The sequence below is a fragment of the Acinonyx jubatus genome, chromosome D1 (assembly GCF_027475565.1).
Source record: "Acinonyx jubatus isolate Ajub_Pintada_27869175 chromosome D1, VMU_Ajub_asm_v1.0, whole genome shotgun sequence".
Classification (NCBI taxonomy): Eukaryota; Metazoa; Chordata; class Mammalia; order Carnivora; family Felidae; genus Acinonyx; species Acinonyx jubatus.
In genome coordinates this window covers 70,284,591-70,296,724 of record NC_069390.1, presented here as the reverse complement: position 1 = coordinate 70,296,724, position 12,134 = coordinate 70,284,591, and the positions used below count along the sequence as shown (strand labels likewise).

Below are 12,134 nucleotides of genomic sequence, written 5' to 3'. Positions count from 1 at the left end.
AAGCAATTATGAGTGTCACAGAGCCTCAGCGGAGAGACTAACCCTACTCCTTTGACAGGCATGTGGAGAGAACATATTGTAAATGAGATCTGGCACCCTTGCCTCTCAGTCTTACCACAGTCACCACCCACTGGCTTTAGCTTGTATGTTGGGTGGATAATAATTGTATTTTGGTTTTTTTATTTACATGAGAGAGGAATTATAATGTGACAATTCTTAAAAAGAGAGGGGGAAGGGCCTTCTCAAAAGCACATGTGGCAATGAGAGCCAGCTAATTGTATAAATAATTTTTTTGTGTTAGCTCTGCTGGGCCTCTCAGACCTCATTTTATTATATAAATTAATACATATTATTTATATATTACATAATACTTATTCTTTTAGACAGAGCTCTTTGCCATTTGGGACTATTTGCTGGCAAGAGTTCATTGTAGAGTGTGATTTATATTCTGTTTGAATCATGTTTTCTAGGGGGATTTAAAAGAATGGATTTCCATGTGCATGTTTCTAAAAGCATCTGTTCTTTAAACCAGGGGGACACAGTGGGCAGCCTTTGTCAACAATGACATTAATGAACGAGAGGCACTGTTGGCTTCATAGGAGTTTAGGCTCAAGAAGTTAACCAGGGTTAGACAAATATTTATGAGGTTAGGCTTATTGCACTGGCTTATCCTCCTTCTACTATGCCCTTAGGAGAAGGAAATTAAGAACATTCTGTTGGTGGATGGAGGCATTTATGCAGTATAGACTAGTGCTGAAAGTTGCTGATTCCAAATATCTTCTCTTCTAGAAGCCACTTGCACTGAGTGCTCTTTTCACCCACACTGGCTTGTATGATCTTCCTACTAGAGAGAGGCATTTGCACTTAAAATGTCAATGGGAATTTGGTGAAGCCCAGGGAAAGGAAGGCCCAGAGGTTTTATGTTAAGCCAATTCTATTCTAGCACTGGGAGAGAAAAATTTATTTCCCTACACTTTCTTTTCAATTTTCCTTTCATTGCCTCTAGATTTGAATTGGCTATATAATTTATTGTTCAAACTAGACACTGAGAATGAAATGAGATACTGTGGATAATTAAGCAGTGACTTGTGGCTGAACCAGGACATATGGTTATTCTACCTATTCCTAGGCATAGGGGAAAGTTCTAGAGAGACTGAATCACAAAAGGAAACCTTACCTCAAATAGGGGCTCTACATGGGTATGTGGGAGCCTAGAACCTTCAAATAATAAACACAGTAGATTTGCCTAGCTTTGTCCCACTTTAGAGATCATAACTGGATGTGCTCTACCATGTTAGGTAGAAGGTTGAGGAGTTGCACGTTCATGGGAATTGCTAAATCTTTTGTATACTACGTGTCACCCTTACAAGTGACCTGTTCTGAATAGTTTCTAGATGCTTAATTTCTACTAGGTGTGCATAATTATTTTAACGTTGATGCCCTTTATTTCTACTTCAAAATCCTACTTCTTTTTTAATAGAGTAGGAGTTCTCTACTTGGATTCATAATCTCTAGGAATCACTGAATGGGTGCTGGGGATCCATGAATTCCTGGAATACACCCACCCACCACCCCCACAGTAGCTTGCGTTAGATTCCCAAAGCTATTTGTGTCCCAAAGGAAGTTAAAAATAACTGAATGAAGCCTAAGCTAGGTTTTTACTAGAGAGCTATAATATTACATTGATACATCTTATATCTTCACTTGTTTTATCCAAAGTTAGAAACAATAGATTGTGGGGAAAATTAGAAACACTGGGACAATTTTCTTCTCACATGAAGGTTTCTGTAAGGAGAACTTACTGATAAATATGGTTATGCATCATCATTTTATTTTATTTTAAATGTTTGTTTATTTTGAGAGAGAGAGAGAGAGAAAGAGAGAGAGAGTGTGTGTGTTAGGGTGTGTGTGTGTGTGCATGTGTGCAAGCAGGGGAAGGGCAGAGAGGGAAAGAATCCCAAGCAGGGTCTGTGCGTCAGCTCAGAGCCTGATGGTGGGGATCGATCTCACAAACCATGAGATGATGACCCGAGCCGAAATCAAGAGTTGGACGCTTAACAGAGTGAACCACCCAGGTGCCCCTACATTATCATTTTTGAGGATAATAATGATACTATTGCTAATAATTTCCAAATTTTATATAATATTCAATGTTACAGGTACTGTTCTTAGCAATTTATGCCACATACATATATAGATATATAACCTCTCACATGCACACATATGGAGTTTTTTGTTTTTTGTTTTTGTTTTGTTTTGTTTTTTTAATCTCATAGCACTATGAGGTCATTTTACAGATGGGAAAATGAGGCACAGAAGGTTAAATTAAATGATTATTTAAAGGCACCTGGCTAGTGCCTGATAGGGCTGGGGATTGACTCACATTCTGACCCCAAAATTTATGCATTTAATTTCTAAACTTTTCTTGAATTAATGAATTATTTATTCATGGTTTGGAGGGTACTTTGCTTTTGAATGAAATATATTCATGTCATGTGAAAATCTGGGATAATTTTCTAATTTATCTATAAAAGTTGGCGAGTGTGTATGTGTGTGTTTTGTGTATTTTGAGTAAGAAGTTCAGTTTTGTTACAAGCTACATAGATTTCAAGGTTTTGAAATATAGTCCTCCCAGAAAACTGTAAGAAAATGGAACTTTTTTTGTGTTGCTTTATAAATGTTTCTCAATGTACAACTTTGTTAAAGCATATAGTAAGTATATAATAATAAGATTATATCTATATAGTATTTTAACCTCCAAAATTATTCCACATAACTTGAAAATAGCAATGATTAAAGCTAGGATCTATACTAGAGCTAATAAAAATACAGTAGAAGAGATACTCTCACCAGTATTCTTGTTACACACCGTGGGTTTGTGGCTCTTCATCCAGTGAACAGGTGGTCCACATCTTTTTTTTTTTTTTTTAATATTTATTTATTTTTGAGAGAGAGAGACAGAGTGTGAGCAGGAGAGGGCAGAGAGAGAGGGAGACACAGAATCTGAAATAGGCTCCAGGCACAGGGCTCGAACTCACAAACCAAGAGATCATGACCTGAGCCAAAGTCAGACACTTAACCAACTGAACCACCCAGGTGCCCTACATCTTTTAAAGTCTGTTACCAAGCCTCAGAATGGTGCCTGTCATTGCTACAATATAGATTAAGGAGAATGGGAATTGCTCAGAGAAAAAAAAAAAAAAGAACCTACAGATACACTCCTTGAAAATATCCAGGGGAGAGAGGAATTTCACATAACCACCAAAAACCCTAAAGTACAGAAAAGTATACACTGTGTAAATCCTTATGTAAAAGGGAGAATGTTGGGCTATAGCTGAAGTCAAAATTGAATAGTAGAAAATTCCAGGGTTGTTTTCTGCCTACCCCATTATGTGTCTGTGAGTTCCAATATAAAAGAGAAAAAGCAACACAGCAGTGATATATCGTAGGTAAACTATGGTGTTTTTGAGGGTCAGAAGGTTTCTTACCCATTTTTATCAAGGGAATCCCTTTCACAAGGCATTACTCAGTTTGTGTTGAATTAAGGGGAATTATATTAATTGGCTTTTAGCTAGGAATTTGTTGTCCTTCTAAGCTCTTCCAAATTTCCTCAATTATCAAAGCACTGTCGGTAACAATAAAAAATAATCTGTGTATTTGTTTAAACATAACTTGGATTCCCATTTTGGGACTCTCGTTTATATTTGTTGTTGTCTGGGTAATAAGTTCTTACACTGACTAGAATATCAATTCCGGTGCCAGAGGAATTAACTTTTAGGTCTTAACTGTTTTGGTTGTTTTGTAGATTGGCAAATTTTTGTTGGGGATTTTTATGTAATTCTGTGGCTAAAAATTCTTTGGATCACAGAAGAAAAAAAATTCATCTCTTTGTTTTCTTTTACTTTTTGGCCTTTGAATTTTTCATCCAAGTATATAGGGTGAATAAAATTCCTGGAGAATGAAGTCTTATATGAGATTCAAATCTCCCTCACATAATATTTACATATTTCCCATATGTTAATAATATCATGTTCTATACAAATATGGTCTTTAAGAAGTGTTTTTTTTCCCCACTTCTGAGTTCCTATTCGTAGGACTGTTTTTCATTTTTGTGTAAAAATGATTCCTCTATATTATCCAATCTGGACTAAGGTCTTATGATTTATTTACTTTTGCTGATATTTTATACTGGAAAAAAGTAGGGGTAAGTATTGAGGTCATGTGGTATTTTCTCCCATAAGGATGCCATATGTATAGGTAGATATAGTATATACAGAGCATTTTCATGTACATAAATTCATTTGTGCTATAAGCTACTTTTGTTCATGAATTTTTAGTCTAAACTGAGTGTACTTCTCCCCCACTTAGAGGATAGAAATAGTGAGTTTACAGACCAAATACTTTCTCACGTAATTTTAATCTCAGTTTTCCTCCTGGGACCTTATGCATAATAACAAGTGGTCCTGGCTGGAGGTACAGGGTAAGAAAGTTGAGGGAAGGAGAAGGAACAAGGGCTACATTTAAGAAACATTTTAGTACATTCATGTTTTTCTGAAATGTGAAGTAATCCTTTTATTCCCACTGCCAGTTTTGTAAAGCCTGAAGGCAGAGGATATACTAAGATATGTTGGATACTTACATATTTTTTTCTTCCCAAGAGATCAAAGTCCTTTCCTTTATATTGTGACTTAGACAGTAACATGTGCTATCTCACTTTTTCAGCCAAGGGAAATGAGAAAAAAAAAAAAGAGTAAAATGGCCTGTTTAGTAAAATGGCCTATTTCACTTCACACACTTAGGAAACATTCTGGTCTTGATCCTGTGTTCTTAGGCTCTAATGGTTAATTTTGCCAGCTGCATAGTGTCTGTGGCTGGCAACTTCATTTGCAGGGCCCACTGCAAAATTCAACTGTGAGGTTCTTTGATAAAACATTACTAAGTATTCAAGATGGTGACAACAGAGCATTGAACCAGCCACGGGACCTTTCTAAGAGAAGGTTCCTTGAGACTGCAAAAGTCACACACCTGTGATGCTGGCCCTGTGTTGCCTAGTCTCATGTCTTGGACAACACCATCAGCAAGAACAAGACAAAGTATGTGCTACAGTCAAGTTGCAGGATGCGAATACACTCAGGCATCAGTTGCAAGTGCCCTGGAGAGAATGCAGAGGCAAGAACCTGGCTAGACCAGACCAAGTAGGGATGGGAATAAAAGCTCTGGTTTGATACATACTCAGGTGCTTGGGGTTTCCCTGATGTGTGCTGGAAGTGGAGGCAAGCACTCCACTTCTACATGCTGCTACTAAGTAGGTTGATAACTTGACTCTCTTGATAATTTGCTTAGATAAGAATTGGCTTAGGGTAAGGACAGGGCTGAAATCTTGGGTCAAACTTAGCAGTACTCAAGGGTAAAGAGGGATGATGTAAGTTGCAGACTGATTTCATGCTATTTCTTGTATACATGGTTTACTTTATTTACTAAATATCATTTCCTAACATCTAGGCATCTTTTTTGAAGTTGGATTGAGTTCCAATTCCCTTCTGTGTTTGTTAGAACCAGATGATGACTCAATCATGTGTTTCAACAACAACCAAAACAAAAAGTTGTTTGTACACTTCTGGTCATTCAGTAATTCATTCCATGAATAGATATTGAATGCTTGCTATAGATTGTATGCACTGTTCTAGTCACCAGCAATGCAGCTGAGGTACAGGACACATCCTTGACCTTAAGTAGTATGCATTCTAGTGGATTCCGCACAATCCAGTGAATTCCAGTGGGTTTTGAAGTGATGAATTAGGGTGTATTTTCTTAAGCTCTTTTTTTTTTTTTTTTGTACTTGAAGCAGAGTAAAAAGAACAGTCTGAAACAGGTTGTTCTATTTTTTCTGTAAAGACAAGAAACATTTTGTGTTATAGAATACTAGGAAAAAAGTAGGTTCCTCATGGGACAAGGATTTTTTTTTCTCCACTGTAAAAAACGTTTAAAATCACAAGCATAAAGGTTACATAAGTGACACTGCATTTGTTAGACATTTTTAACGTGCAGTTAAGGTAGGAATGATTTTGTGTTTCTCCTTTCTGCAGTGTGGCATTTTGTAATATTTAATTTTTGCCATAAAATATTTTTATGATTTCTGTGTTGTAACCTAGTGGGATTTATTCTGTGTATTGTATTATTTTCTGTGACTTTGTCATATAAAAAAATGGTAGTATGTCTATAATGCCTTTTAAGGAAAAAAAGGACAAAAAGAAAGAAACCTATTTTTTGAAACTCTGTTGAGTTTTGAAAGCACATCTTGAAATCCTTATGAGTACAAAAATAATAGCATCCACAACCACGTATTTGATACACCGTAAAATCCATGATTTCTCATGATAGAAGAACACTAGACATTCCAAAGATATTTCAAAATTTGTCCTTTGGAACATAATAAAACTAAAAAAAATGAGTAGTAAGTATTCCTATTCCTACACAGTCTGTGTGCTTCCTCCCCTTACTGCCTGCTCTGTCACTGCCTTAAGTTGGCAAGACTCTTTGTTTACCATTCATGGACATCTTTTTCCCTTCCCGGTTTTTCCTTTCAAATTATTTATCATTTAATATGAAAGATACAATAAAACATACAAGAATATTTTCTTTTTATTTTAACGCCTATGCACTTTTATATTCAAACAAATTATGGGATTATTTGCTCTTAAAATCAATTCACTAGAAATTCATTGAAGATTTACTGTCTGCCAGAAACTTGCTAGAGAGAGGACAGGGTTTGGCAGTGAGTACGACGGACATATGGGTGGATATGTAAATGCATAAGACATGATCCCCTCTACTAATCTGGGAGCAAACCATGTGCATTTGTTCATACTATCCCTCTTACTGGAATGCCATTCTCCTGTTGTTAAACCATTAACATCTTCACATTTTTCAGTTGCTTCCTTCATGAATCCCTTTCCAAATTTCATAATCAAAGTTCACCATCCCTATATACTCTCAAGGGTCACCCTACTAATCTCCAATATGTGCTCACTTTACTTTTTTGTTGTTACTGCTTTCATGTCTGATCATAGCTACTCAATTTAAGTTAATTAAAATGGAATAATGTGACAAATTCAGGTCTTTGCCTGCACCAGTAAATTTTTGTTCAATATATACACTGGTTTTTAATTTCATAGGTCTTTGTTCATAGGAAGAATGGAAGGGTGAGAGGGTTGGCCTTGTACAGGGGAGGGAGCATGGCCTTTGTTTGGACTTGGCCACTGGCTGACAGTGTGGTCTTAGGCAGATAACAGCTCAAAATGTGTTCACTTATTCTAAGATGGGGCCACTGATCTTTACCACATAAATTTGTTATAAAAAAATAGGCAGTGAGGCATGAAGCACCTGTCTGGTATGCCCAGCACTTACCCTGTAAATACGGAGTTCGGAATGTGCCAGTATCCTTCCGTATGAACCCATCAGTATCTTTTACTACCTTATTTAGCCAAATCTAACCTGAGATTCTGTGCTTGTGGGTTTTTTTTTTTAATGAATGATGTTTTTTGTTACCATTGTCTCTCTATAGATCTTTTTCTCTCTTATCCATGACTATTTGTTAGCAACAATTACAAACCGAGACGAAGAAAACATTTTAAAGGGGTTTTAAGACAGAGATAACCTATGCCATTTAGCTTGAGTGTAACTTAAAAGTAACATACAGCTTTCAAAGTAAAAAGGGATTTTAGCATATTACATAGCCCTTGAAATGCCAGGAATGGCAGTGTTTTGTTTGACTGAGCTGGCCCAAAGATTTGTACTGCATAGTAATGTTTGTCATTCTAAGGACCTCAGCACATGGGTCTTGCCCACCTGAACACTGTTAAGACTTAGGAGGAGTAAATAATGTTCCTTTTCCTGGTGCGTTAAACAGCCCCATCCAATACACACACACACACACACACACACACACACACGATCCGACTTTATTTCCAGGCGTTTGTTCATTTTGAACCTTCTTCCTTGATGTCTACTTCTTTAATCAACTGATTTGCTTTATATGATATAGGTTTGTAGAAGGAAGGAGATGATGTTTCTGAATCCCATGCTTAGACTGCCATTTGGTTAATTTCTTACCCAAACAAAGCCTTAAGTGTCTCATCTGTGTAATGGGAAATCAAAACACTTATGCTGTATGATTATTTTGTTTTCAAGTTTAAGTGAGAAATAGATGTTTAAAAAATTCTTGACATACTTTATTAATAAATATTAATCTTCCTCTTCCTTACCTTTTTCACAGGTATGTTATAAGGATCCAATGAATTAACATTCTGTATAGTGACAGGTGGAGAGTTTAGAATTTCAGTCAGAAATGGGTTCAGATATTGGCACTGCCCCTTACCAGCTATGTGACCCTGGGGTGTTATTTAATATCTATGAAAATAGTTTATTAATTTGTAAATGGGAATAATAATTACTTGCAGTTGTTGCATATATATGTGAAATGTATATGAATTGTTATGTTTGGGACCTGATGTCTACCAAACATTACTAAGGTGTATTAAAATACTTTATTCCAGTTATTTGTGGTCTCAATTCCATTCAGCTTCTCCCAAGATGTCTTCTAACTAGATTTTATTTGTTTAGAGGTTCAGGGGCCAGATTTGACTCCTTACTGAACTTTGTAGAACCACCTAGAATAGTACCAAGTGCATTATGCCAATGTTTGTTCAATTTGAGGCTAGTAGAATAAATGTCTGAGATTTTTGACCTACCTACCTGATAACCACCACCCTTGGGATGGTCAGTAGGAGCAACAGGTTTGGGTAATGGCCGCTGAATCAAATCCATAGGTTTTCTAACTATAATGCCACAATGATTATTTTATATGACTAGAATTCTATGAAGGGTTCTGTATTTGGTTCACATTTCTGTAATAATAATTAATTCTTCTGTACCTAGGCCATATCTACTGCATTACTTTAAAAGATGGGTGTGTGGCCTGCCATTGATGTTACATAATACATCTTGCTCCTTAATGATATACTATAACATATACTATATGCTCTTTAATGACTTCATTATGATTAGTTATAAGGAATAAAGTAATATAAAAAGAAGGGATAAAAGGAATGAACATGAGCAAAAGGAAAACGATCAGGTTGAGTAGATGTTGAATTCCATAAAAGACTGCCTTGGCCCTTTCTAACTTTCATATATTGGATCTATTTAGTCTTATTATTCGTGTTATAGTTTTTGTTGTTCCAAAATATTATCTTTGTAAAATCACTTATAAAATCACTATAGCTGTGATGTTCTTAAAATATACATTTTTTTAAATGTATTAATTATTTGGTAATTTAAAGAGTAATTTAAAAATATATTCTTGGCTAACTAGGAAAAATAATTTTGGACACCAAAATTTTAATGGCCTTAAAATAGAGATAAAACACACTGACAAATTTCCAGTGCTTTTCAAAATCTTAATTTTTTCCTTCAAGATTTGCTTATGCAGTAGTGATCTTTTTGATGTTTTATATAATCTATCCATTGATGCACTATTCCCATGAAGTAGGTCTTGACTTTTTATTAAAATTTATTAAAAATTTATTTAAAAAATTTATTATGTTTTTATACAAACATAGAAAGTTGAATGGTTTGTCTTAGAATGTCAGAAAATATACAACAATCAGAATTGATTTTAGGGGTTAGGCCCTCCTTCCTGATTAATTATTTTGAGTCTTTTATATGGTCTTCTTTATGGAGAAATTTTGAAAAGTAAACATGGGTAGGGTCTAATTGCTGTATATTAATTTGCAGACCAAACGAGATGCCAACTTCTAGTTCTTGTTATTGTGTTTGTTTAATATTTCTCTGTAAATCACCAAGGCCTGATTTATCCAGTCTCAGCCAAATCAAATATGATCCCTACACTTTCCCATTTGTGTTTGAAGATATAGCAAAAGTACTCATTATTATAGTATTTATTGAAGTGAAAACTTGTATATGGTTGTACGAATGCCTAATAGAGTTGAAATAAAGGCTGTGAAATTCCAGAGTAGTTGGAAATATTGATGTATTCTTCCCAACCATGTATTTGTGGCCTTTGTTTAAGGGCTAAAAATCTTGGTTTAGTCCCATAGTAAAGAATTAATTAAAAGTTTTAGGATTTCTCAATTGCTCCTAAGTAAGATATATGAAAAGCACTTTCCAGATAAATGCTATGGAAAGTTAACAAGAAAAAGAGGCTATTTTCTCATACTATGTCCCCTGATTTCCATTTCATTTTCACCTTCTTTTTTTTTTTTTTTTTTTTAATTTAATTTCAGAGGGCTGCTGAAGTATCAAACTAATTTAGATACCCACCCTCCTGGCTGCATCAATCTTAATGGAACCCACTACCAGAATATTCATTTACAAGATTATCTCTCAGAACATTTTCGTGAATCTTTTCCTGAAGGATTTGAAAAGCCAGATGAACTTACCCAAAAGAGATTTGTGAAGATTTGTATGGAAGAGCCCAGGTTCCAAGCTAATTTTCCACAGGTCAGATTGATTTTGTATCTTTGATGGTCTCTGCAAAGTCCATATTTCCATAATTATTGACCAACATTACATTTAAACATGTTTTTGGAGGTATATAAAACAATTGTTCTTGTAGAAAAGAACATTCTAGGATGTTTCAACAGCAAGAGAGCACCTGTTTTTCCATTATAGGTAGCTGGTGTTCAAGGAGAAAACCCTATGATATTATAGACTATGGAAAATTCCTGCTTAACTGACCATGTAATCTTTGCATACTGTGGCACTGGTGCTTGCCCTATCCGTTGAGAAAAATAGGCTGAATAATAAAAACAATAGTGAAAGAACTAACACTAATAGTAATTATTATTATGGTATAGAATAATGTTACGGTACGATATTATGTATAATACTATAAATAATAAATTGTAAAGTCAATTTGTTGAATGCTTAGTATCATCTGTTATGTATTGTGCTAAAATATACTGTATGCATAATTTCTTTTAATGTTCACAATAGCTCTTTGAAGCCATTACTATCATCCTTAATTTTCTGATGATAAAATTGTGGCTTAAATACATAAAATACCTTCAGCAAACTCTGCAACCTACTACATGACAGAAGTAGAGTAGAAAACCAGGTCTTTGACCAAAATGTTTACTCTTAGAAAATATTCTTACCCAAATACCCAGTGAGTAGTTCAGCAAGGGCCCTGATCTTCCCATGTGGCTATGGGAGCTGTCCACATGGGAATTAACACCCTGTACTCTTTGCCTATAGCAGGTGGAAGTATGGGACAGTATGTCAAATGTCTGTTTTCAGAAGAGAAAAAGGAGTCGAAAAGTAGAGTGAATTTGTAGATGACTTTGGAATAAGTATATTAGTCTTGTGTTTATTGTCAGTAACAATCCTCTAAATTTCTAATAGACTTTGCAGTTTTCAGAATTTTCCGGGCTTCACACAATGCTATATGTTAGGCAGGGCAGGTATTGTGACTCCCATTGTACTTAATGGCACTTGATGCTCAAAGGGTAAGTGACCACCTCAGAGTTGCCAGCCTGCTGCACTGCAGAGCTTGTCTTGTGATGTCTGCTACTCACAGAGTAGCAAACAAAATATTAGGAAGAGGCATGATCTGTCTGCAAGGAAGGAGGAAGGTCTGAAATAGCTATGTAAGTAACATTTAAAAAAGTAACCATTGAAATAAGTTTGGATCAGAGGTCTCCAAGTGATGAGGGAAATAAAGTGTGCAGTTCTAGAGGAAGGGTTGACCACACAGGCTTCCGTACTTCTGAGAGCATGCAGCTAGTTATCCTGGGATCTGGGATATCTATACAGCACACATGTGAAATTGTCACACTGCCCAAATTCTATATGTTATCTTCTGCTCCTATTACTTTTATTATGTAAAAGTTGTAAGCAGCATGCGTAGTATGTCCTATATTTTAAAATCTGTGCATAAACATATTTTGCATTGTATAAACGTGGAACAGATAGTAGCTGTACTTATCATGAACATAGTATAATGTGTAAACTTGCCATATCACTAAGTTGTATACCTGAAACTAATGTAACATTGTGTGTCAACTACACTCAAATAAAAAATAAATAGATAAAAGTATTTAAAAAATACTCTA

The 12,134-nt window shown here is 35.4% G+C and overlaps 1 protein-coding gene across 7 annotated transcripts in view; it reads left to right on the top strand.

The window, feature by feature from the left end:
- The window catches only part of NOX4 (NADPH oxidase 4), a 167,295-nt gene that overhangs the window by 50,680 nt on the left and 104,481 nt on the right, over positions 1 to 12,134 (top strand). For all 7 annotated transcript variants that reach the window (XM_053203772.1, XM_053203773.1, XM_053203771.1 and 4 more), the window contains one exon: positions 10,305 to 10,521. In XM_053203772.1, the coding sequence (XP_053059747.1) occupies positions 10,305 to 10,521 (217 nt within the window). The remainder of the gene's footprint in view (positions 1 to 10,304; positions 10,522 to 12,134) is intronic.